Source organism: Saccoglossus kowalevskii, chromosome 3 (assembly GCF_978046115.1).
Source record: "Saccoglossus kowalevskii chromosome 3, keSacKowa6.1, whole genome shotgun sequence".
NCBI classification, from domain to species: Eukaryota; Metazoa; Hemichordata; class Enteropneusta; family Harrimaniidae; genus Saccoglossus; species Saccoglossus kowalevskii.
This window is the reverse complement of record NC_140643.1, coordinates 18554155-18581486: the sequence shown is the minus strand read 5'-3', so window position 1 is coordinate 18581486 and position 27332 is coordinate 18554155. Positions and strand designations below refer to the sequence as shown.

At 36.2% G+C, this 27332-nt stretch overlaps 1 protein-coding gene across 1 annotated transcript; it reads right to left on the bottom strand.

The window, feature by feature from the left end:
- Positions 1-97: 97 nt before the first annotated feature.
- LOC100375088 (prestin-like) lies at positions 98-17948 on the bottom strand. The gene is made up of 15 exons (XM_078012325.1): positions 17588-17948; positions 15450-15560; positions 14789-15000; positions 13269-13433; positions 12716-12871; positions 12091-12173; positions 11825-11972; positions 11111-11224; positions 10887-10964; positions 10037-10132; positions 4221-4397; positions 3692-3958; positions 1532-1715; positions 739-863; positions 98-235 (listed from the first exon to the last, which is right to left on the bottom strand). Exons 1-15 carry the CDS (start codon positions 17946-17948, stop codon positions 98-100), a joined length of 2415 nt encoding a protein of 804 aa, XP_077868451.1.
- Between the last annotated feature and the right edge of the window lie 9384 nt (positions 17949-27332).

The following is a 27332-nucleotide window of genomic DNA, read 5'->3' as shown; positions in this document are numbered from 1 at the left end:
ACACGATTTAGAAATGTTATAAGTGTTCCAAATTAGTAGATCGCGATTTTTTCTGCAGAAATTGTTTATTTTAATCTGCGAGAAAGATTGGAATTTGTCAGTTTATCTTGGTCATTTCAACAGTATTGTCATCAGCGTATTCAATGTCACTAATGTCATCCAAAGAGAATGATTTTCTAACATCACTTGCTGACGTCATTCCATTATCAGGATTTTCTACTGACAAAATGTTATTCTGGAAGATAAATATAAAATGAATAATAAAAATATTGTTGAATTATATAGTCCACATTTAATAAATATACAATTAGGTGTGTACGTAAATCGTTATATAAGGTGATTGGCCTATCATATATAAAATTTTTACACAATTACGAATTTCTGCAGATAAGAGTTCCTATATTAATCCTAGAGAATCGCAGAATAATGCGTAAATTAGTATTTTCATAATCGCTGACCCCCCCCCCCCAATCTTTGTAGTTTCATCGATTGCATAATGGAGACAGATTTCCATTCATATTTCAAGTTTGTATTTAAGTCGGGTACAATTATATGTCTCTTTAGGTATAAATTGTTAATTAGTAATGGAAAGTTTTAAAGAATTGTAAACTTATTGCGTACGTGAAAGAAATCTCTATATTTGCGATGGCAGTAATGGCACACCGAGTATCACACCGAGTCCAACATTTAAACCCACTAAACGCAAAGAAATACGTTTCTGTGTTATCGCTTACTTACCATATTTGCGGTTTCATTCGTTGTACTTACAACGGCATCGTGGTTGGTTACAAATAAACACGACTCTGCGTCAATTGGAACAGTATCAAAGAAATTGCATCTGAATAGAAAATCACGAACACGTTCTGAAAGGGGAAAATATAATAAGTCGGTCGATCAAATATGCAAAACTGTAGTTATACAGTGGCCACAAATGCTTGATTTACAACAGAACTTAGATGTGTTTCATCGACAACTCAGAACATTTGGATAAAACGAACCAATATTATGACACGTTGCACACCATCCATGGTGTATTTTCTTTTTCAATTATGTAGTAATTGGTATTTTACAAAGGTGATTACTGTTTATATTTCATGTAAATTCTATTTGGATCCGCCTTTTTGTGAAGGGATGGGGGGGTACTGTGGCATGGTGAGGTGGGTGTCTGCTTGAAGTGGCAAGGTGCATGCGGAAACTCGATAACTCAAAAATCCAAATGAATGTTCAATACTACTAAGGTTAAAACAGTGCAAAAATGCCTAGTGGATAACAAATACAATACTACTGCCCATAATACAATATATGAACGATATATAGACGTTTATCCAAGGCTGTCTAGTAATTCACTGGACGTATACCTGACACTGCAGTTTTTGTTACCCACTTCTCTCCATACGGTTTACCAATTTGATTTTCGATTGGCATGGTAATTTTTGCTTTCAGAAACTCACGAAACACGGAATTACAAAGTGGACACTGTGGCATGTTTATGTTATATTGAAGGAAGGAACACAAAGGAACAAAAGCTTACTTCTACAGTGTGTAAGTAATATCTTGACTCCAACTTTATTGTATTCATTGAAAACCAGTCTTAGTCCATTCAACCCCGTAGAATCGATGAAGTTTACCGTGGATAAGTCAATAATAATTGTGTGCGTTAAGGCGTCTGCGGAATCGGTAGTTAATCCTTCCATTTCGGATACGTTCTCAGCGTTCTGTGATGGAAAAAAAGAAAATTGACTGTATATCGACAATTTCTAAAATAAAGCTTTTTTTTTTACTAATTTTTAAGTTATGCTATGTCTCACGTGTGGTGACGATTTCACCCGCTGCTTACAGTATATTAATGCCAAACGAAATTATTCTTACACGATACCGATATTTTCTACGAACACACTATAAATACCAAAGGAGAGTTAGGAAGTCTGAATGAAACAGACAATCCAAATTACCCAGTATAAAGTATCACTGTATTATTCAGACACTTCTCGTCAAACAATATACAATTAAACCAAAGTAAACGTTTAGGTCTAGCAAACATGTGGGTGGATTGTTATAATGTAACTGGCACTACACACTATCAAAGATAGTGCACACACTACTATTGCTATATCTTCACTGTGCGTATTTTGGGGTCTTACTATAGTCGCAATTATAGCCTAACATTTTCTTAGGAGTTTTGTCGTAATGTGATACATTTTTCACGTTAGTAACAATAGTAAATGGAGACATGATTGTAACACACACATATTTTCTTTCGACCACTAAAGGTAGAATTTAGATTAGGTTTACAATCAACACAGATTTATACGATTGACACATTCAAGTGTTCGGTAATGGCGAAGGTGATTTATACGATTGACACGTTCAAGTGTTCGGTAATGGCGAAGGTGATTTATACGATTGACACATTCAAGTGTTCGGTAATGGCGAAGGTGATTTATACGATTGACACATTCAAGTGTTCGGTAATGGCGAAGGTATTTATACGATTGACACATTCAAGTGTTCGGTAATGGCGAAGGTGATTTATACGATTGACACATTCAAGTGTTCGGTAATGGCGAAGGTATTTATACGATTGACACATTCAAGTGTTCGGTAATGGCGAAGGTGATTTATACGATTGACACATTCAAGTGTTCGGTAATGGCGAAGGTGATTTATACGATTGACACATTCAAGTGTTCGGTAATGGCGAAGGTGATTTATACGATTGACACATTCAAGTGTTCGGTAATGGCGAAGGTGATTTATACGATTGACACATTCAAGTGTTCGGTAATGGCGAAGGTATTTATACGATTGACACATTCAAGTGTTCGGTAATGGCGAAGGTGATTTATACGATTGACACATTCAAGTGTTCGGTAATGGCGAAGGTGATTTATACGATTGACACATTCAAGTGTTCGGTAATGGCGAAGGTGATTTATACGATTGACACATTCAAGTGTTCGGTAATGGCGAAGGTATTTATACGATTGACACATTCAAGTGTTCGGTAATGGCGAAGGTGATTTATACGATTGACACATTCAAGTGTTCGGTAATGGCGAAGGTGATTTATACGATTGACACATTCAAGTGTTCGGTAATGGCGAAGGTGATTTATACGATTGACACATTCAAGTGTTCGGTAATGGCGAAGGTGATTTATACGATTGACACATTCAAGTGTTCGGTAATGGCGAAGGTGATTTATACGATTGACACATTCAAGTGTTCGGTAATGGCGAAGGTATTTATACGATTGACACATTCAAGTGTTCGGTAATGGCGAAGGTATTTATACGATTGACACATTCAAGTGTTCGGTAATGGCGAAGGTGATTTATACGATTGACACATTCAAGTGTTCGGTAATGGCGAAGGTATTTATACGATTGACACATTCAAGTGTTCGGTAATGGCGAAGGTATTTATACGATTGACACATTCAAGTGTTCGGTAATGGCGAAGGTATTTGCGTACTTGCCCATATACTTTGGATCACATATCCACATGGGAACAATCGGAGGTACTAACACAAGCGTTAAAACAAATAGTTCTTAATCAAGATGCGCTTATAACCAAGTGCGGGAAGACATTTCCTTATAGTTCGCAAACTTGCAGACTAGTTCACATGAACACATAAAGCCTTGGGGAAACACGTAGATTATTAATATCGCCCCTCTCCATTATAACTAACCTGTGACATGGCTTCCTTTGTCTCCACAACATCAACCACGTGAACGTTCTTGTTCTTGTCTTTTTTCTTTTTGTCTTTCTTTTTCTTTTCTTTATTTTTCTTCTTTTCCTCGTTTTCCTTTATCAGTTCCTGCTTAGCCTTAAACTGTAATATCTTTCTTGGGTTGACCCCTGTCAGTTTGTACACCATTTTCTTGAACTGCGCAGTATTTGCGAAATACAGCGCCGCCTGCATGCGGAATATCTTGATACCGGGAATTTCAGTGGCCTGTATAATAAATACACGGTGAATATATATTCTTGAGGTAATCATGGCAATAAATATAACATAACAGCATATGTACAGTTATCATAAAATTGATATATGGTCAAATATATGTTTAACATTTAGACAAAATACACTTATCGAGTCTACGCTTTTAATATACCGGGATATGCAAATACATGTACTACCCAAATTGATCCGATATATTATGATGTTAAAATAGTACAACGTTGCAAATTTTAGTTTGATGCCGATTTATACTTACATCTTCATACCACTTTATGTCCTTGTAGATATCCGTACCAGGTATTCTACCTAGTAACGTGCAATACGGTTCCTGCGTTCTCCAGACATATGCAAATATAGAAAAGGCTACACCGATGACAATTCCAATATCCACGTCCAATAGTACTACAGATAGGCAGCTCACCATCCATACATGCTGAAATAGACAATATAATACAAACGTATCAACGAAGTGACTCTCTCTCAGGTACTTGTGTTCGATCATGATCATGATTATGAGACATGGATCGGGTCATGAGACTAGAGGACAATGGAAGGGAAGTTTAGGATCAATTAATCTGTTGAATTTTCGTGGAAAATGATCTGCATAAACACTTAATTCATTGCAGTACTGATCTTCTCGTCGCCGAGTTATGTTACCTCTCAAAAGATAAAATATGTTATGATAATAATATTGTCTAACGTGTGTATATAATTTAGCGTTGTATTGTGTATCGCTTCAGATTGGAACAGTCCTAACAGTGAATAGCGTACTTGTATGAATTGAAATACTGGCATAAAAATTAAGTAATACTAATACGAAGATAACTAAACGTTTATTTGCAATTTAAAACAATGAAAAGCCACTAATTGATTCAGTGTAAAATAACATATCTGGGTTGGGAAATAGATTTAGGTTTTTGATTCTGGATCAGCAGAATAACACGCAAATGTTTGGTTGTTTGTATATGATAAGAACGTGCAACGGAACCCGAATAGATGTTCTGCTTTATGGGGGGTAGAATGTTCGTGTGAATGTGTGCATTTTGAATCCGCATCGCTGTCAAGTAATGATGTGCCTCCGCATATTCAATATAGTTAAAATTACAAGCCTCTCCAACTGGTTGCCCTTTGAACGCGTTGGTAGCATCACGCGAAGTTGGCCTATCTCACAAATTCTTATCATAACACAACGATAGCAACTACTTGAATAAACCATGCCATATTTATCTAACAACTTATCTAGAATGACAAGAGTTATCTTGTTTTACTAGGCGATAGTTCGTTCGAGCACACCTGTGAATACACGCGTCTCAATCAGACCGCGTACATTTTTCAGTAACCTGGGGATCTCCAACTGCCGAACAAATATTGTACTATTATAATTTTCAGATTTTAAATCCCTTCGTGTGGAGTTTGGAACATGTTACTTCATATATAAGTGTCGATCATTTACCGGGGAAATACATGGCGGAATTGAACATTTTCTATGTAATGATGTTTCATCCGAGCTCTAAGATTGGTTATATAAAAATACATTCATGCAAATAATGGACGTAAAAATTGAATATTCGATCAAAATCCCACCGAAACCTCCAACAAAACAAACAACAACACACTTTTTCAAATAACTATTAATCCATAATTTCTACTGAAGTATACAGTAAATGCCAGTATCAATATAGCAAGAATAATTAAGATACCCAAAGGAGGGATGGACGGGTCATAAAATTGTCTAAACCCATACAACTACAAAGGTATGTGACCGAGTGCTACACTAATATACTCCAATCAGTGTACATGCAATGCGCAATCGACTCGACCATTTATTAAAATAAATGCACAGGCAGATGTGGAATTGTGGAATCCCAGACCACGTCCCGAAGGGGAATTTATTGCTGATAATATCACCACAAGGCAAAAAACTCTTTATATATTGAACCGGATATCCAAAAGGAACCATGTAGCCATTTTTTTCATCTTGGCTGTCACACAATGATCCGGGGATACAACCGGCACTCACTATCAGTGTTCCAGAATATGTACAACGTACGGCGAGTTACCCGCATCATTTGTAACATCAATGTTAATTTAGAGTTTTTGCTACTCGGCTCAGTAATCAGACACAAATAACTTATCGCCATGTGCCAAGACTTGAGATAATGTTACTGCGATAGTTAATCATCGAAATACCTCTGCGATGTGTGCTAGTTTTGTTCGATTGGTAGATAGCATTAATTGTACAGCCCCTCGAAAGATATAGTTTTGAGCAAATAAAGCATGGTAGGAAAGCATTAACCTAATTTTGATCTTCAGTATAAATCCTGATTTAACAACCTATATATAACTATCTTACCTCGAAAATAAATCAGTGTATGATTTTTTAACAAATATTAAGTAATTTGAGAAATATTATGATGCCTTCATACATTTCCTGTGGAAATTATACATTCCGTAAGGCACCCTGCATATTTATACGAACTAAAACAACTGTTTTTAACTGAATATAATACAAGTATTTCATGTAACACATCATGTTTGAAGGGAGAGTGCAGATGGTATTAATTCAATAACGGTGAGTGTGTTATAAAGATCTAGTGAGTTGTATAAACTCATTCAACTACCAAGAAATATTTATAGTATGGATGGTGTTGGAATGACTTGTATAAATTAACACGGGCAATGTTATACAAACATGTGTACATTTAGTAACATGTCTCTGTATTGCAAATAAATTAACGTCAAATGATAGTGTATAATTGCTACTTTGTCAAAAGAGTTTGCTGCAGTATCCAATATACATTTGGACGTTTAACTGACCCGTCTTCTCAAATTGGAGTAGCACGCCTCCGTCGGCAACGCTTGATAGTAACTTATCACCGGATTCGACGTTCTGCGATAAATTCCATTTCGTTAGTTAATCCCCCAAATATCTATGCGATACAGCTGCAGAAGGTGTGAGTTTAGTTAGATAGCGGCATATTTGAGATAAGTGCATACTCTATATACGTGATGTACAATCTCCGGAGAAGATTATTTCACATAGATAACGCATCGGAAGAAACATTGTGAATCCCTTTTGCTTAGTCACCTAGTTATTAATGTACACCCTGTCCTATTAAATAAACTTGTGAATTAAAATTAGAAAACTATTATTGATGTATATTGATTAAAGATGTTACAATTTATTTATTTACTTACGCTTACACATTTGTTCGTGAGGGTACATGAAAATTAACTTTGGAAATAATGTAATGCTACTATAGCGTTGCTGGCAAAAAAACATATACCCGAAAACTATGACTGACAAGAAGCCAAGCATCAGTCCATTAAGCATGCTTCAATTTATATAAAATTAAATTAAATTTAATTAATGTTATATAAACTATATCAACATGTGTAATAGTTTTTTGTATCCTATTAATGATTTCCATGTACTAAAAAATGATGTGATCACAGACATGGCTTTTAGAAGTCATTCCTATTTATCATTTGCACTTACGTGTGCTTTCATAGTAACCATACAAATGAGCTCTTTTTATTTTTCTGCAAATTAGCTATATCACACACCCTCTAATTTTGTATGACTGTGCAACTCCAAAAATAAGTTGTTTCAAGATTTAGCCCATAGGCTATAATTACATCATATAAAATGCAATGTTTTAACTGAATATGCACACAACGCAACAGCTTTAACTATGCCCGACAATTTGCATAACTGTGAGATAACTAATAAACATTCGAGCTTTATTATGAAAGCTATAAATAAGTTTTAATAAGTGTGTTCACTGACTGACTAAATTACGTTTTTAGAAAGGATAATTAAAACTTTTTATTGTGTTACGAATTTAAGGGAAACGATTGAAAACAAAATGATGTTGTTTTATTTATTTATTTATTTATTTATTTACTAATTTATTTATTAATTTGCTGAACAGTTCTAAATTATAACGAAACATTACGTTAATTCTATAACATATAGAATTAACTATTACGTATTTTTAGAAAGGATCTAATCGTACATCAGTTGATATTTCTCCTTTATAAATATCCTCATTGGATTGTACACCAAATACACATAAAATGTAAGTGTCAAATCAACAAAGATAATCGAGTTATAAAGAGGTAGATATTGGATGAACAGGTTGTAAATCTATTCAAACCCGTTCAACTGCCAGGACTGATTTATGGCTATATGGCTGTGACAATAGTGAATCCCGTATATTTAAAAACACATTCGTAAAACTATTTAACAAGGCAAATATAACATATTATTGGAAAATTATCGCTATGTGAAAACATTACCCTAGAACGCTACGTGTCACATAAAGGCTGTACCGTACTGGTTGATATACGAGCAAAGTTCAATCTATTTGGTTGTACCGCATAAGATTTCACTAGTCCGTTTTGGGGTCTCTGTGTCAGACAAACCTACCTTATCGGTAGAATCGACGTTTGATAAATTATATTGGGTTAGTTAATCGCGATGTAGCCACAGGAGATGGGACCATTTAGGTCGATAGTCGTACATGGTTAATTTTAGCCTCCACTTTATCTACATCATATATTATAATTACCTGACTAACGCTACATTTGCCTGAAAGTTAAAAAAATGATATATCTCGCCACTTGGGCGCAATAATTGGTCGTCATTCGTGAGATATTTTATGTAATAATTAAAATCGTTAAAATTTCATTTTGATTTGACAGTCATTTAAACTATTTTAACTTCAGAGTGGTGTAGTTTTCCAACTTATTTGTAAACTACTACGTCTTCCAGTGTTTTGTATATGTATGTTCTCTCGTGTTTTGAAGGGAAAGTGTGTGAAGAATTTCATTGTGAATAATTGGTATTTTTCATCCATTATCAAACTCTAATTATTTTAATTTAAACGCTTGTTATCTGATGTGTTTTGTGGCAGTGTGTTTGTTATTTGGTGCATAAATTCGATGTATTGCTCGTGTAATATCATATTTTAGTAGAATTGTCATTATGTGTTTCAGTGAGTGATTAAAATGTGTTTCTGTCTCGACTACTTGATGTTTGAACAGTCGTTGTCTTATGTGTTTGAGAGATCGACTTCTATGTAAATATAACCAGTTTAGCATGATGGGATAGGAATGGCCAATCCCTTTATCAGAGTGACCCACATCCACAAGTGTTCTGATAAGTGTAATGTCACGTAACCATGGAAACATAAAGTAATTGACCATTTGTCCAGTCTGTTCATATTACTATGTTAAAGGTACAATGCGTGCCCCAGGGACGAAAATGGCCAAGACCTTTAGCGTATTAACCTAGTCAAATTTAAACCAGGCTAGGGTGACCGTGTTCTGGTTCCAGAACGCAAACATCAAATATGTTGTCTAAAGACACACGTTATTTTCAATTTTTTTTTTTGTATTTTTTAAATTTCATCGAAGCAAACATTGCTAGCAGTGATGTATATACGTTTGAACAATGGCGCACCCTCTTAACCATTGCATTTTGTTGAACACTAGTGACATGACGTTTAGGCGATAAAAAAAAACTTTCATAAGACCATTACATAGTTACATAGTAAGGATTCTGTATTAGCCGAAGCGTCTACAATTAAGTTAAAGAAAAGAGTTGAGAACAGTATGCCCAGGGATATTAGAAAGCGCTTGGAGAACACAAATCAAAACAAAACAAAACGAAAAATAGACCGTATTAATATAGAGAATAAAATACAAGCCGCCTGGACTCAGTACGTGTGATGTGTAGCTGGGAGCTCAACACGTGAATTATCCAGACCCCAGACAATTTGCATAACTGTGACATAAAACGGGGTCAGTTTTTGATTAACATTTTCGTAATATATTAAACCATAGATAAATGTTTTCAACAATGCTACACACAAATAATAGTGTTTGGCATGCATCCGTACATAGTTCTGACGACTTTGACCCGTTAATGGAAAAGTACAAACTCAAACAATTAAATTAACAGCGGCTGTATGAGGTAACACCATTATAAAAGCATGTACACAGGAAAACGATTACAAGTACCTGTAAATGAAATACAAATCACACAAATATTTGAGGGATACTTACAAAGTCCATGAGATCATACTTGAAGAGCCTTGGGACATCCAAGATCTGTCGGAATATACCTCGTAGCGCAATTATAATAACAGCAGAAAGCACAGCCTGTGAGAGTAAAAATACATTCATTGTACTTTTGTCAAGATATTTGTTGGGGTTTATAAAAATGATAATAATGTTATGTTATGTTCCGTTATGTTCCGTTATGTTATGTTATGTTATGTTATGTTATGTTATGTTATGTTATGTTATGTTATGTTATGTTATGTTATGTTATGTTATGTTATGTTATGTTATGTTATGTTATGTTATGTTATGTTATGTTATGTTATGTTGTTATGTTATGTTATGTTATGTTATGTTATGTTATTGTCAAAACAAAAATTGTCAACTGAAAAACAAAATTGTCAACTGAAAAATGTGGAGATGGCGATGGTGTCCAAAAAATGCAGCAATACATTTGAATATAAAGTAAAATAATTACTCTGAAGGCCGAAGAATGTAATTAATAAAGCACCAATAAATTTGAAAGTAAAGTAACATAAGTATGTTTATTTGTCATTCCTAGTCATGATGTGTATAGATTTCTCTTTATCAGATAAAATGTTATTGATGAAAACATAGAATGTTCAAGTTGTTGCTCATCTGTGTAGTAGTTTACAATGCTCGATAATATTGATTTCATTTTAATGCACATTTTGGCGCATGTTCTTCTACAACATAATGCAGTATGAATGTGGGTGGAGATAACATTTTTGTTTCCAAACCACCGAAACCTCGTACTTTGCTACCTTAACGATTTCCATAGAAACATCGACTTTAATTATAGGGAATTTGTGTTTAGTATGCTGTGACTTACCGTTGGCACTTGCTCAAACAAAGGTCCAATCCATAGCAGTACTATCAACAACAAACCACTATTAACAAACCCGGCAACCTGCAACGATATATATATAATATATATATATATTCGAGTGATGTTAGCCACGAGTAACCAACAAATAAAGGCTGGTCAGATATTATTTGGTATAGAAGAAATGAAATCAACTACGCCATACTTGTAAATGTCGAATCGTGACACACCTGTGACGTGGCTCCGGAACCTTCTTGAACCAAGCTACGAGCCAACGATGTACTGGCGGGATAGCAGGAAAAAAATGAACACACCAGGTTAGTTGTACCATAGGCTATCATTTCCTGTATCGAGGTAAAGCGTATGTAAATAAATACATTGTATATGCACATCTGCTATACTAAAATAAACAGTCAGTAGTTTTAAACGCTACCTTTGTCGCGCAGCGCGTGTTCAAATTACACTTAAATAAACTTATAAATAAATAAACGCTTTAAGAGTCGTCATTGTGTGTTTGCGTAATTTTTGCACATAATATCGTATAACCAGGCATTGTAATATGTGATTTTCCGTTCAACTGCGAGATCTCGCGAGTTGCATGAAAGACGCGCGTCGAACGTCTGTCGCAAAAATCGAACGATCTTTATTTCGTAGCTCACATCGACCGGCCGATCTTCGACAGAGGATTATTGCTTTCGAATATCCTAACTTAATCGAAATTGTCTATCATCAAATGTGGCCAGCACATCATTAGGCATAGAACTTGAATATCTCCCAAAAATCTCGAATCCCACGCGATGTTTGACGCCACTGCGACGCTATGATCTTTGTTTGTCCTGTTTTTGCGTTCAATTTCACGCATAACGCGTGATTCTCGCAGTAAACGGAAAATGGTCTATTTATCGCCAGCATTAAAAAAACAAGAACAAGCAGAAAATCTATACCTGATTTCCATCTATCTTATAGCTATGTTTTTGGGAAAACAGCGACGCCAAGGCAATGCCAATGGCGTAGGCTACAATGGCGATCGGAAACGCGGACGCGATCAACGAAGTCAGGTATTTAGTTGATTGTAGAGTAGGTCGAGGCACCCTGTTAAATGAGAACAAATTGTCTTATAATCATGATAAATAAATCGTAATAGTGAAGTATTTTATTGCCTCCTCCACATGCCTAATCTTAGTAATCAATACCATGTAATATCACCTACCCTGCAGGTATATCTCCAACAACATCCACGTTGTAATTCTCTTCCAGGTTCAATAAATAACTGGCTAATGTACCAAATATTACCTGTGTCAGATAAAACATCGACCGAATGAACTGATGAACGATCAATCAAAAATGGCGACGCAAAAAATCTATATATAATATTTTAATTTATAATTTGATGTTGAAATAATCCTGAACAGGAAGTTCACTAACGATTATACAGAAGAACAACGATAACACGGTGAATATTAAAGCGGGAGGGTCGTCACTTGCGCATGTGCGGGAATTGAGTCCCAAGCGACGATAACAACACGCTCTAAAAATGCAAAGGCTCGTTGGTAGCCGCTTGTTTGTAAACAATGACACGCTATGGCTATCTGGCGCATGCGCAGGTGACGACTTCCCCCGCTTTAACTTGTAGATCACTATTTCTGAAATATGTTTGTAACCGATGTCTAAGAAATATTTTGCGCCGCCTAACTGAATTGCGGTTGAGCAAGTATACAAAGCTGAATTTGATACGTTGCCTACTGCAAACAAACAAGCTGTTCTCTGATTGGTCTAAATGTTGGGTGTTATAGGCTGGGCAGCCAATCAGGCTCAATCTTGTGAGTAACACTTACCACAACTAACTCCGGTGCCAATGGGATACCACGTAGTTGTTTTTTAAATCTACGTTCAGTGTCTTTAATTATTACCAACACAAGAACACAGCTAATCGATATGAGCATCGTCACATAGTTCCATTCATCGATTCTCGTAAGCATTTCTATATATTCCTACAGAGAACAATATTTATTTATCTACGCCATTATTCGCATACATAATAAGTCGGAGGTGAATATCAATAAAAAATACATTTAGTTGACGTATATTAGGTATGAATTTGATGTGTCGGTTGAAAATTCACTGAGAAGTTGCACATTATTCAACGTGACTAGTAATCGAATTCAACATATATCTGTTGAGTAGATTCGCACGATATCGCAATGATTCGTCACGTAGACGTAAAATGGTCGATCGTTTCAGGCGTCACGCAAACACGCATATAACACAGAAACATTGACACTCTATCGTTGGTTCAAATCATAATACGAAATACTTTTAAAGAAACAATAAAAAAAGAAGATAAATAAATAAATTAAGTAAAAAAATAATAATATGCATTAAACTTACGTAGAATAATTTGAACGCTCCGGAACGACCTCCAACTCTTATTCCTAACATATTGTCTATCTGACTCGTGAATACGTGAAATCCTGACCCCGTAGTATACCCTTTAATGAACGGATCCGATAGATATATGGTGATCCAACCGAGGCGTAGAATACCCATAGATAACTAAATTGAATTAGATAAATATATTAGTATATGAATTTATTAATCTTTTGTCGTGAAATAAATCGGTAAGATTAATTATGAAATTAAGAATGTATATATAATTGTATGTTATTACACGTAAAATACCGTTATGCATGCATATTGGTGATTAGAAGACTTCACGTTGTAATATCGTGTAAACACTTCTTTGTCACACACCTATCTACAGCATATATGTTTATGCCACATGCCCCCTCCCCCGGGGGGAATCACTTGTATTATTTATATACGGGTACGCGAGGCACAAGTGAAAATCACGCCACGGAAGGCCAAATTCCTCAAATTCCTTTTTCATGATTTTATTTTTTTCAACTCATTCTCAGTGTTATCATATACTGTATTTCATCTTCGGTTTTCTTCCAATTTCTCAGTAATAAATATCATTTATATATTTAATTCAGTGCATATTTTAACCATATTCACTACAGTTTCCAGTTGTGGTCATTTAGTAAGAGACTATGCCTAGCTCAATGGGGTAGGGGCATTTTAAATGAGTAAAAGAAATTGGTAATTTGGTTCAAAGAACGAATAAGAGTAACCGATCTGTTATTTGAATTTTGAAATAATAAATAATAATAATGAAATAATAAAAATGCTGCCTGAGTGGGGCTTGACGTTGTGGAGAAATCACAAAGTCGCCGTTTCCATGGAAACATGTTCGGATACCCTTCTTTTTATTTGCCCTATTTTTATGGATGGAACCTTTTCTTCGGAAAAATGTTTAATATTTTTAATATTTTAGCATGTTTATGAAATCCATCCCTAAGATAAGATTCATTTAAGTTACATTTTATCAGTTAGAAAATATCACCTAATAAAAGACTGTAGAACTTATATAAAATGGTCGGAATAATCAGACATCTGAGAGTCGAATCTGAGTGCTGTAAAATATTTCATCTGCCCTCGGGATATAGTTGCCTCAGAAACATCAATTTCGTCAATATATTTGTGGGGATATAATTATGATTATTTATCACAAATCTAAACTATATCTTAAAGCGGGAGGGTCGTCACCTGCGCACGCGCAAAAAACGCAAAGGCTCATGGGTAGACGCTTGTCTGTAAACAATGACACCCTATGGCCCATTCTCCTTCCCAGAGTTCCTTGCGGTTAGATCACCGAAAGTATAAATAGAACTCTGCCTGGGAGATTGCCTATGGCCATGTGACGCGTGCACAGTTGACGACTCCCCCGCTTTAACTTAAATCGAACACTTTTCTGATATTATATTAAGTTATTTCAGTGATCATTGTAAAAATCTACAAAAAAAAAAAAATCAGTTGACCACAAAATGTCTTACGAAGAAATTGCTAACCTGTATGATTCCAACAAGAAGAGTGAGTATAATAGCGGCATCTATCAGTTCTTGGTCCCTATTCCATTCCATGGGAGGCATACCCGTTGTGTTCGCGTTAGTAACATTATAATCCATATAATCATACGGCGGTTCTTCCATACCTTCAGGATATTGAGGTACTACCCCCTGTATTGCCGATCCCACCATGATACTCGTAACAGAATATGTACCTATTGACAACATGATTAATTGAAGTTATTTTATAGTAAATTGTGCAAACCATATATTGTGCAGCAACTTTATTTTTTTTTTCTCACAAAATAATTGTTTGCGCGAAGAATTAAAATAGAGAAAAGTGACGACTTGGCAACCGCGGGTATTGTCGTCTTTCAACTTGTATTCATATAGTGGCAAATCACCGAGTAAATCATAAACGTATTCGTTCGAAGACGTCCATCCACTGAACGTTCTACTAAAAACAATTATGTTCGTTCCCATGTGTTTTCCCTTCAATTACGTAGATTCGCACATGCAGTAGTACAATATATTTTCAAACATTTTGTTTATTACAACCTACAAACTCCCTCGAAAATCTACTCAGTGCATCCTAAATTTAACCACGTGATTCTTGTCTTTTATAGATATATCAATAAAGATATACACGTATAATAAGTCTTACCCAGTGCCAGCTCTCGGCACGTTCCTGTAATCCCATATACAATCGGTGCGAAGAATCCCAAATACAGACCAAACACAGGCGGTAACGTTGCCAACATAGCATATGCCATACCTAAATAGAAACAAGTAGAGTAACTACTAGAATATCTCTATCCATGAAGTAAATCGCAGTATAACTCGTGTTTGTAATTGTACTGCATGGTGTTTAGTAACGACAGTATCTTGACAGAGTAACACCAACCAACACTATTTACACATATATAGAGGATTAGATATTTAGTAAATACAAGTTTCAATCTATATTCTATATTCTCCAGTACGTTTTTGTTTTCGAAATCAGAATTAAGTTACCCCGAAGTTCATTTATTTTTCTAATTTTTCTGATAATACTAGAGATAATAAAAGAGATTTGTGAAAATGTTAATACAGGTGTGATTATTTACAATTTCCATGTTAACACAGGTTCGACTGTTTACAATTTCCATGTTAACACGGGTACGATTGTTTACAATTTCCATGTTAACACGGGTACGGCTGTTTACAATTTCCATGTTAACACAGGGCCGACTGTTTACAATTTCCATGTTAACACAGGTATTACTGTTTACAATCTCCATGTTAACACAGGTACGACTGTTTGCAATTTCCATATTAACACGGGTACGGCTGTTTACAATTTCCATGATAACACAAGTACGACTGTTTACAATATCCATGTTAACACAGGTACGACTGTTTGCAATTACCATGTTAACACAGGTACGACTGTTTACAATCTCCATGTTAACACAGGTATTACTGTTTACAATCTCAATGTTAACACAGGTACGGTTGTTTACAATTTCCATGTTAACACAGGTATGACTGTTTACAATCTCCATGTTGAAGCAGGTGTGACTGTTACACTATCTATGTTTACATATGTGTCACTGTTTACAATCTCAATGTTAACACAGGTGTGACTGTTTACAATTTCCATATTAATACAGGTGTGACTTTCATGTTAATGCAGGTGAGATTGTTTACAATCCACATGTTAATACAGATGTACTGTTTACAATTACCATGTTAACTCAGGTGTGAATGTTATAAATATCCGTGTTAACACAGGTTTTGCTGTTTACAATCTCCATGTTAACATAGGTGTGACTGTTTGAAATCTCCATGTTAAAACAGGTGTTGCTGTTTACAATCTCCATGTTAACACAAATGTGACTGTTTACTATCTCCATGTTAACACAGGTGTGACTGTTTACAATTTTCATGTTGACATATGTGTGACTGTTTGAAATCTCCATGTTAGACAGGTATTGCTGTTTACAATCTCCATATTAACACGCGTGTGACTGTTTACAGCTTCCATATTAACACAGGTGTGACTGTTTACAATATTCGTGTTAACACAGGTGTGACTGTTTACAATTCCCATATTAATACAGGTGTAACTGTTTACAATCTCTCCACGTTAACATGGGTGTGACTGTTTACAATTTCCATGTTAACACAGGTGTGACAGTTTACAATTTCTATGTTAACTAGGGTGTGGCTGTTGTAAATCTCCGTGTTAATACAGATGTGACTATTTAAAATCTTAATGTTAACGCAGGTTAGACTGTTTACAATTTCTATGTTAACACGTGTGTGACTGTTTAAAATCTCATATTAACACGTTTGTGACTATTTACAATCTCCATGTATTTATACGCTATTTTAGGAACGAATGTATGAGGGAAAATAACGATACAAAAAGATTATGCTTATTATGACATCACGATTGTTACTTCTGACATCTCGATTGATGATTAATTCTCGTTTATTCTACTTTACAAAACAGGAAGTTGAGGCACGGTACGCAGCAAGGTTTTCACCCAGGATTTCAATAAATCGAATCGATAAAGACTAACAGAACCGAGAGCTTATTCACATGAAAATTGCAATTAGTGGTTTCGGCTTGCACAGAGGATTAAGACTGGACTGAAATCTTGGTGTGTGATTTGGGGGGCGTGGAGATACAAAAACGAGTGAAATAATAATGTATATATCAAATATGGAAATAGCATGGCATAGTATCATTATTACATATATATTGTACGACAATAGAATATTGTAATCGTTGTCACGTGATATTTCTGAACTTACCTTGTGGTATATTTACAATACACACTGTAATGCCTGAGATGACATCCGTTAACAGTTGTTTTCGAACTACATAAGCAGGTAGCCATGATAAGATAGGGAGTACAGACACCATACACCCTTTACAACAGCGAGGACCGCATTGACACTTCCTAAACTTGTTCCCAATCCTCTCACTGTACGGCACGTACTCGAATTCATTCGCCTTATACGCACTGTGAAAGTTGTGGTCAGTATACAGGGGTCTGTTTATTTGGTAGCTTTGAGGGGGTCCCAGTATATCGTCGTCATCGTCGTCCTCCGTGTGCTGTAAATTATTGAGTGCGACGTATTCGCTGTTTGATGTACTAGTGTAATCAGTCATGTTTCTGATGAAAAAATAAAATTGAATTAAAATTAAGAGTATGTGTTCGAGTGGCGTTTTCTTTAATTCAGAGTTAAACTGTAATGTAGGGTCAATTACTAGTACTTACATAAAACCATTGAAAGGACGCGAGCATTTATCATTTCCCCGGTCCTGTCTTAACTTGTACACATATTACCCACAACGCAACGTGTTAATAATATTATTGGTGTAGTGGGTCTCACCATATACCTTAACAATACATTTTTAAATTATTTTAATGACTATGGTCCCACGACCACTGTCACCACTAGGGACCCTACATTAGTTACAATCACCCCTTACCAAATTACAAGCCTATAAGAATGTGCGTTACGTAACGGGCAACGACGGTCAAGTTGTATATATCCGGGTGGCACCATAACAATACTCTTTCACAGTGATGCATTCCCACTAGTTTTATCTACGTGTATACGGTGAGGTGCAGGACACTTTCACCCGAAGGATTCATGCAACCAGAAACAATAAACACATTGAAAGCCCATAGTGTAACTTACACCTATAGGTCTGTATGATGTAGTCAGAATAGGGCACAAGAACTAAATACCACCAGCAAAACACATTCAATAAAGACGGCAAAAGTTCAACCATACATATGGTGTCCCACTTCAACTCAACTTAATTAGTTAAAATTGAATAAGTTAAATATGTAATCTTTTGTCTGAGCTTAAAACTTTTTATTAAAAAAAAATCAACAAACATTAATTTTATTTGATATACTATATACTGAACTTTTCCGTGTTTAATTAATTCTATAATGATTTGAAAATGATTGTTTATGAAAAAAAATAGTAGTAATTGGCCGAGGCAATAGTTCCGTCCAATCAATTGATGGCGATAGTTCAGTTCAGTCATTTGGTCAACAGTATTAGACACTAACATGCCTACACAAAGTTATCTCTCTCAACTCCCGACCTCGCATCGCATGTTGATTTATGTTCAGATGTCATCGTGAAAAACAGACCAAAGGTGACTTATGCATAACACACATTGACCAGGAGTAGGAAATTCATATTAAAAATAAAAGAAAATTTATGAAAAAACAAACACTTATCATAGGATCGTGGTGATTTTTGATTATCTTTTTAAGTGTTTTAAAGCGATATGTTGGTATTATATTCGAGGAGATTTTAACATATTCATTCAATCATATGTCTGCTCTATATTATGCGTTAAAGTATACTGTAGAACACGTTGATTTGATTCTTGGCATGAATTAACAGAGTCATAATTTATCTAAAGTGTCGACTATCTCCCTGTGAGAATAGACTTTCTGTTAATTTAGCTGTATCTTGAATTGACGAAATTACAGATTAGCTAAATTAGCTAAAATGACATGCTAGCTAAAAAGACATGCGCATTTAATTAGTATTACGTATCAGTAATCCAAACACATGCGCATTCAATTAATAGTACGTATCAGGAATTCAAACGCATTATGTACAGTATATGCACAATACATTTTTTCATCAAATGAACTTATTTTCATTTGTTCGATGCAGGAAAAAAGCAAAAGTTCCCGTTTATGGTAATTAATATTTCAGTGTGTGGATCAACAATGCAATTTATTAGACATGCGCAGTATGGGTGTTCCTATCCAGTAACTGTTCGTCCATATAGATTGCGTGTACCTGAACAGGTGTTTTAAAGCGAATTTGTTGTTATTGTATTCGATGAGATTTTAACATATTGCCTTAGTTTATATCTGATATATGGGTGTCAATTAATTATGGGTTTTGTCATACTAGGTCGGAAAATTGAACTTCTGTGCAAGGTACAGTGCCCCACCCCCAACTATACCATCGCCATCACAGGCACCAACACACGAGGGTATACAGGTCAAAGAACATAGACGCATTTTAACATGTCCCACTGCACCTTAAACTCAGATCCAGATATAAAGATAGGAACTCGACATATACGTTATTAATTAGGAACACAGTACACTGTCATGGATGGTTGCTAGATAACCTCCATCCATCTATTCAATCGTATTTCTGCTATGTATAACCGCGCTTACGTTGAATTAGTATTACCTATCAGTAATTTAGGCGCATACACATCCAATTAATAGTACGCATGCGCATAAAATGCAGTACATCCATAATACATCGTTTCACCAAACGAAAATATTTTGTTTAATGCAAAAAAGAAAAATCAGTTTATGCTAAATAATATTTCAGTGTATCAACATTTTAATATATTGAACATGCGCAGTGTGAGCGTACCTACTCGGTAACTATTCGGTCATATAGATTGCGTGTACCTGAACAGATCATAAGAAATGACCGCTCGGTTCGCGGTCCGGGTTCTTGGCAATACAGGAAGATTAAAGTGAGTCATTGACATACTAGTAGTTTAAATGCTAACGTTCTCCAGGTACGAAACAGAAATAAATTACACCACCACAACGTCTTAAATAACTGACCACAATCTCCCTGCATGGAACACGATGTTTGAGGTCTCACTTCAATTTAGGTGATTTGGTGTAGTTTATACCGTGTACTGGATTGTAACCGAGGAAGACGCCCGTGTATTTTTGGTTTACAGTTAACCTGACACTTCTCACCTGGCTATTATTGGATTTATTCCCCAAAATGGTGACAATTAAAACCATATTTTGTACATCGTTCAATGCTTTGCTATATTAATATATCCGAACTTAGGCATTAATTAGACAGCAGTTGTATGCGTGAAATGTGAATCCACTGTTTTTAATTATGCTGTACGCTAAAACTGAACGGGACAAGTACAGTCACGTGTGGGATTGTTTTTTTCTCTTTTGATCCATACCATTAGACACCAACATGACTATAGAGACTTATCTCTCAACCCCCGACCTCACACGCATCGTGGTTAAAAAATGACGACGGTCACATAATGTCCGGTATGAACTGAAAACTGACTGGGACAGAACACAGACTGATAATGTCCGCTGAATTCACGCAACGATTTGCAAAACAAAAACAGCAATAACTTTTCCTTAAATCATTCAAACGAGAACTTGAATTGGATGAATCATCCTTTAAATCGTGTTCAACGCAATGAGAAATTTTGTTATATCCGACGAATTCAAAGCATGGTATCGGCGAAGAAAAGTTGAAAACGTATTGTACTCACTGAAATCGGACGTTTGTTTTGATTCTTAATGTTCCAGGTTCATATCTGACGCAGTACAAAGTATGATAGCTACCAGTAGATATGCACCTCAATGGATTCCGTCTCGGGGCATATGACGCGTTATCACGGGGACGACTACATATATATAATCACGTTGCTCCCCGCAAGCTGCCGGTGTGTTAGTCAGTCCCGGCAAATAAGTGCGCCCTCGCGTGGTTTGGAAAGTGGGTTACACTTACAACAACCCACCTATACTAGTATACATGTATAGGGAATAGAAACGGTCAACAACCCTGAATTTTTCGGCAAAAAAATGACAGGAACGGGAATTATTTAACTATTATATTTTGCAACAAAGCTCAGAGAAGTTCATGTTCATTCCTTTGCTGTTGCCGATAATTTTGCTTTTCAAAACAATTCACGTGCTGTGCTGATTAGCATTTAAATTGTTAAAAATTAAATAAATTCGCAATCAGTAACGCCGCCATAGTCACCTATTTCTCTTTTAAGGCTGGTGACCGCGGCTAACAAACCTTTGGGACAGAAATTTTCTGAAATTTAAAGCTAAATGATTCTATGTGATTGATTTTTTTACATTCAGATGAAATGATATATATGGGGTAACTGTTTGTCAAAGTAGGGTTAACAATATTGAGAAATTGTGAGGTCGTTGTTTCCCACGATTTTTTTTTTGGCATTTATTTAATGGAACCTTACACTCGAAAAATGATAAGACTTAAAATTTAAAAGTTTCACATTTCTTTTCTAGTTAGCTGGTGTTTCGATAATGTGTCCTCAAACCATGATTGCAGTGACAAATACACTGTGGCGATAGAACCGACGAGTTTTGTCTTACTGTAAACATTCAATACAATGCCTGGTTACCCATAATGCCCGGATACCCACAATGCATTGTTACCTCCATTTTTCTAATCATAATTTTACACTTCAACATCCAATCTATAACATTATTTCACGTTTCAGTGTGTTCCACACGCTCAAAGTTGTGTTTTTGTGTGAATAAAAAAAATGATTAGATCTGTTTGATGGGGTTTACTCTGCATCACGGTATATTTGCTGTAATCAATTATCATATTGTATTTGATTTTACTGTTGCCGTTCTTGGAATCTTTAATAACAGCATTCATCTTCTATATTGGTGTACTATGATGAAATTGTTTACACGTATCTGTTAATCGACTTAATTAGCTGATTACGAGCGAATGGCTGTGTTATGCCTGTCATCGTTTCGGCCCATTTGAGGTTCTGGACGGAACTTGGTTCAGTTATTTGGAACTAATTACGATATAACCGTCGCTATTCGGACTACTATTTCTGACAGTTATTAATATAGTGAACGATTAATCAATTGTATTATGACGTGTTCAGTACTTAGTATGATTGGCTGTATGATTGAAGGCCACGCCTTAGAGTCTTTTAACTGCTTTGTAATTGGTTAAGGTTTTGAAAATGAATAAAGTTGTTTTAGTTGGTCTTGGCGGTAACACAAAGAGAGACGCAGACTAGAGAGAGTCTTGGGGCAAGTCTTGACGCAGTCTAGAGAGAGTCTTGAGTCAGTCTTGCGATAGTCTTGGGGACTTTTCCCCAGGGAGCTGTGTCTTACAGAGTGCTCGACTGACCGACTAAGACGAGAGTTGAAACGTATTTCGTTGTGTGTGTCTTATTTGACTGTAAAGCTTAAGTGACTTTCCCGATCCCGTACCTCAAGGGGACGCGATATAGAGACGAGACGATATTCCCCCCTGACACGCGTGGAGAACCCAGAGGAGAAGAATTTCCCCCTCATATCATAGTACACAATCAAAATGAAGTACATGCATAAATGGTACATTTGAAGTCAACAAAAGAACTTTTCTATATTTCTTGAAATTAGGTCATAACTATGGTGCTTCATGTGTCACAGATAAGATGGACATGGCGAAAATATTGTTACAACTGTGGCGCTCGTTTGTAGGTGAAGGTCCCGCCCTCAACGTTCAGAAATTGTATGTATCATGGTAGCTGGTATACGCGGTATACTGTAAAACATGTCCACAATTTCGCTATTCCGGATTTCGCTAATTTAAAATAAATCATGTTCTTTAACGACTTCAAGATTTGCATCATCGGCTCGGGAATGATGTTTTTACATAATCAATCGTCCTGGAGTTGAATCATGGATGGCGAACGATCTGTTCAATTTGAATAGACCATTTTCCCTTCACTGCGAGAATCACGCGTTATGCGTGAAATCGAACGTAGAAACAGGACAAACAAAGGTCATAGCGTCGTAGTCGCGTCAAACATCGCGTGGGATTCGACAAACGCTAAGTATTTTGGGGTCATTTCCATGCTTAATAATGTGCTGTTCACATTTGATGATAGGCAATTTTGATTAAGTAAGGGTATTCGGAAGCAATATTCCTCTGTCGAAGATCGGCCGGTCGATGTGAGTTACGAAATAAAGAAATTCGAGTTCAAAATCAAATCGTTCGATTTTTGCGGCAGACGTTCGACGCGCGTTTTTCATACATCTCACGAGATCTCGCAATTGTACGGAAAATCCCCTATTGGAGTGTGGTTTGTTTTGAATTGTTGAACGGAAACTCAACAATAATGGCGAGATCTGACACTAGAACGAGACAAAATTGATGGACACAAATGATTGTTAGGACTTGGAAAACAAATCGTTGGTTGTTGTTGTCAACTATCGTCCATAAGTTCCTTCTCACTTGTCCATATAAGATTAATGATTTTATTTCCTCGCAGGTGAAATGGACTCCTCTTACTTGTTGCGATTGTGATTGTTACTGCGAACGTATTACTTAATCTGGCGCTTATTCATGCTATAGTTTTTTTGTTTGTTTTTTTGTTTTGTTTTTTTTAAATATTTTTTGTGCCAGGCGACAGTTCTGGACATTGAGTATCACTGTTGTCTCACCTGACATTTTTTTGTATGTGCTATAGTTAGGCGGCCTAACTTGGGGATTAAAATTAGGGCCCCCTACCCGGTATTTCACCAATAGATGTTACCGCGCTATTATTCACCGTGACAGCGCGAGAAGGCCTTGCACGGCGTTGTAAAGTTGAAAAGTGTGACGTTATTTCAGGCATAGTTGTGCCACTAGCATCCAGAATAGGGGTTTTATCTGATTGTTCTGTGAAAATTACTCTGATCTTTGAATCGTACCTTCAACGTATTAATTGTTGAATAAGTCAACGAACAACGTTCGTAAAAGTATAAAAAATACTTGCCAAATAATGTAATGCACTTGTCGAATAGCCCACCTTGAATGTTCAAGGTAGAATGTTCCAGCTTTCGTTCGTGGAAGGGGGGGGGGGGTGAAACCTACTCACGCTGATGAGCGGATGATGCCTAGCCGGGATTTGCATACTACTATATACTAGTATCTAAATATTTTGTTTTATTTGCCAGAACATGATCGTTCGTAGGTGAAGGCCCGCCCTCAACGTTAAGATATTGTATGTATCATGGTAGTTACTCAGACAAATTATGCGCGGTATTTTGTCATACTATTTATCACTGTGACTATAAGATGACGTCACATTACTACTAAAAATAACGATGTTGATTATATGGCAGAAACTTGGAAGTATGTTTAGAAATGTACATGTGTTTTGATAATTCTTGACCGGAGGGGGGGGGACATCCGGTCTGTTTTGGTCCAGTTTTTAACGGAGCACTGCCACCGGGTTAATACCCCCCCCCCTCTTCCGAGCGTACAACGAGCAACTGAACAACGACGTGCCTGTGTTTTTTTTCAGAACACAGCATTCGTGAACACTGTTAACAAATATCTGTGTTGAAAAGTATGGTCTCAGTCCCTTGGAGTAATTTCAGGTTCAGTTGCGCCCTCTATCATCGAGAATACGGGTCTTATCTGATCGTTCTGTGAAAAGTACTTAGAAACTTGAATCACTTCGTCAGCGCATTAACTGTTCATTCAACCCCCGTCCCTCAACGATGGTGATTCAACGCTCAAAATTATTAAAAAATAGAACAAAGTACAATGCACTTGCCTAATTTTCTGGGCATAATGCACCAACTTCGTAGAAAGAGGGGCGAACAGAGGGCTTCGCTTCCAGAGGTCACCAGTAACCTGGCTACCCATCTGTGTTGCAAATACCTATACCAATAATATTTACCCGTATTATATCGAAATGTGTGCTTTGTTGACTCCATTGACAACTTTTTAGCTTCTCAATGACACTGTTGACCTGGTATTTATATATTTAGTTATTTAATGTCCAGAGGGGGAAATTAAAAGCTTCCTTCACCCCACCATCCTTACATCAGAACACCCTTTCATAAAGAGATGATAATTTTCACACGTGTCCAACACTATTTAGAAATTGTGTTTTGAATATTGGCTACTGTCCATATATTTGCTCTGCTTGTCAGACTGGAAATCTATGAAAAGTGAAATGCTTGAAAAACCAAAGACTATAGAGAAGATATATAGTCTTTAGAAAAACGAGTGGTCTGAATGATTGGAGAGATTTGGCGTTACATGAAGAGCGCCGCTTATGGCGAATCATTGCATGGAAATACGAGTGACCGTGAAACTGTAGACCACCACATTTCAAACGCATTTATCTTATCGACGCTGTGGCGACTTCCATTTAACTTTACACCTACCAAGTGACGACAAACCTATCAAGTGAAAACCCTCCCTATTTTTCATGATCGCTATTAATACTTAATCGAATTTAAGCCAAGTTTGCGTAGCTTATAGGGTTCGTAAAGAGGGAAGGTATAGTACAATAATTGTATCATACCTACCCCTTTACTTTAGGGTTAGTAACCCTAATCTTCTCAAAAAATTTTATGTAAAGTTACAGGATGTATGATGTTATTTATACTTTATTTAATTAAAATTGAATTAAAACGCAGCCCTATATAGAGTCGCGTTTTAATCGTGTTCATATCGCAACTAACAGTTAATTCAATGTGTGTCGTCATAACGATGGTAAGACGTGTATGTGTGAGCTGTAAAATTTCAACCTCCCATATTTAGCCGTTTATCTTAAACCATAGACCTTAAATTTCAAGGTCTATGCGTAAACAAATCTCAGTTGTGACCAAAGCTAGAATCTTTATATAGGTCTTCTGCTCTGCATCGTGTCACAGAGACGTTCACAAAAAAATAAGTGAAAAGAGTTTCTACTGAGTATTTCTTGAATCTTGTAGAAAGCATTCAAGAATATGAACAAACAAAAAACCAAAATATGCTAACTTTTCACAAAATGAGCAAATCTGAGAGAGAACAAATACGAGTACTTCCACGATACATATAGATGCAATGGGTTCTACGGAACGTTGGCTTAGGTTGAATTCAAAACATTGGCGTATGAGTTATGATACGTTGTCACATGATTGGTCCATGTCGTGATTTTATTCGGAGCCATTGTCGTGATTTGTAATCACAACGGCGAATGAAGGGATTCTATTTATATTCAGTGTCTTCAGTTTACATTGTATCACGTGCGACGTCACTTGCGACAGATGCCACGCGAGACAGCAAACGTCACACGAGATGTACGTCACGCGAGAGGGATGACGTCACACGAACGTGCTGAGTTAAGGGAGATGTCACTTGACTTTTGCAATGTTGTTTTATTTTGTGTTGTTATCCATAAAAAAAAAATAGATAAAACATAAGGTCACTGTCTAAAGTACCCTTTGCATAAAAAGGTTAAACATCCACGACAATGGCAATTTTTTGACTATTTATGATTGGGTAATTTGGTGGTCATATAATATAGGTAGGGACTTGTGGTTGTCACAAACTATGACAAATATTATCCCTTTTTTTTGAAACAACTCAAATAGATTCTGATTTCATATTTTTGTAGGTCTGTTCCAAGCTCAGTTTAGCTCAGATATTTTGACTACTTTGTCTAACTAGCACTTATGATAATCATTATGGCACACTTAAGCTGCTCATAATTAGTTTCTCTACCTGGATGCCTGCAGAGAATAACATGGGATTCACTTTGTGAGTATTCTTTCCCCCGTATAAATTCTGAGGCAAACAACCTCTGAGGTAATGTGCTAATATCATGCAGTCTTTCCAGCGGTCCAGGTGCAATCATACTGTTAACAAGTTAATTTTTGTTGTGATGAATTTTCGCAATTTGACTGTTTTATGCCATCCATGAAGACAAAATTTAATGTTGTAGGACTTCAGAGAAACTGGCACT

What these genes read in the sequence shown, in the direction of transcription:
- LOC100375088 (XM_078012325.1), bottom strand. Translation starts at nt 17,948, where the DNA reads ATGACTGATTACACTAGTACATCAAACAGCGAATACGTCGCACTCAAT. An exon ending in TGTTTGAGCAAGTGCCAACG is followed by an intron (nt 10,133 to 10,886) that starts GTAAGTCACAGC and finishes TTACTCTCACAG; the next exon opens with GCTGTGCTTTCTGCTGTTAT. An exon ending in ACATAAAGTGGTATGAAGAT is followed by an intron (nt 3,959 to 4,220) that starts GTAAGTATAAAT and finishes TTTATTATACAG; the next exon opens with GCCACTGAAATTCCCGGTAT.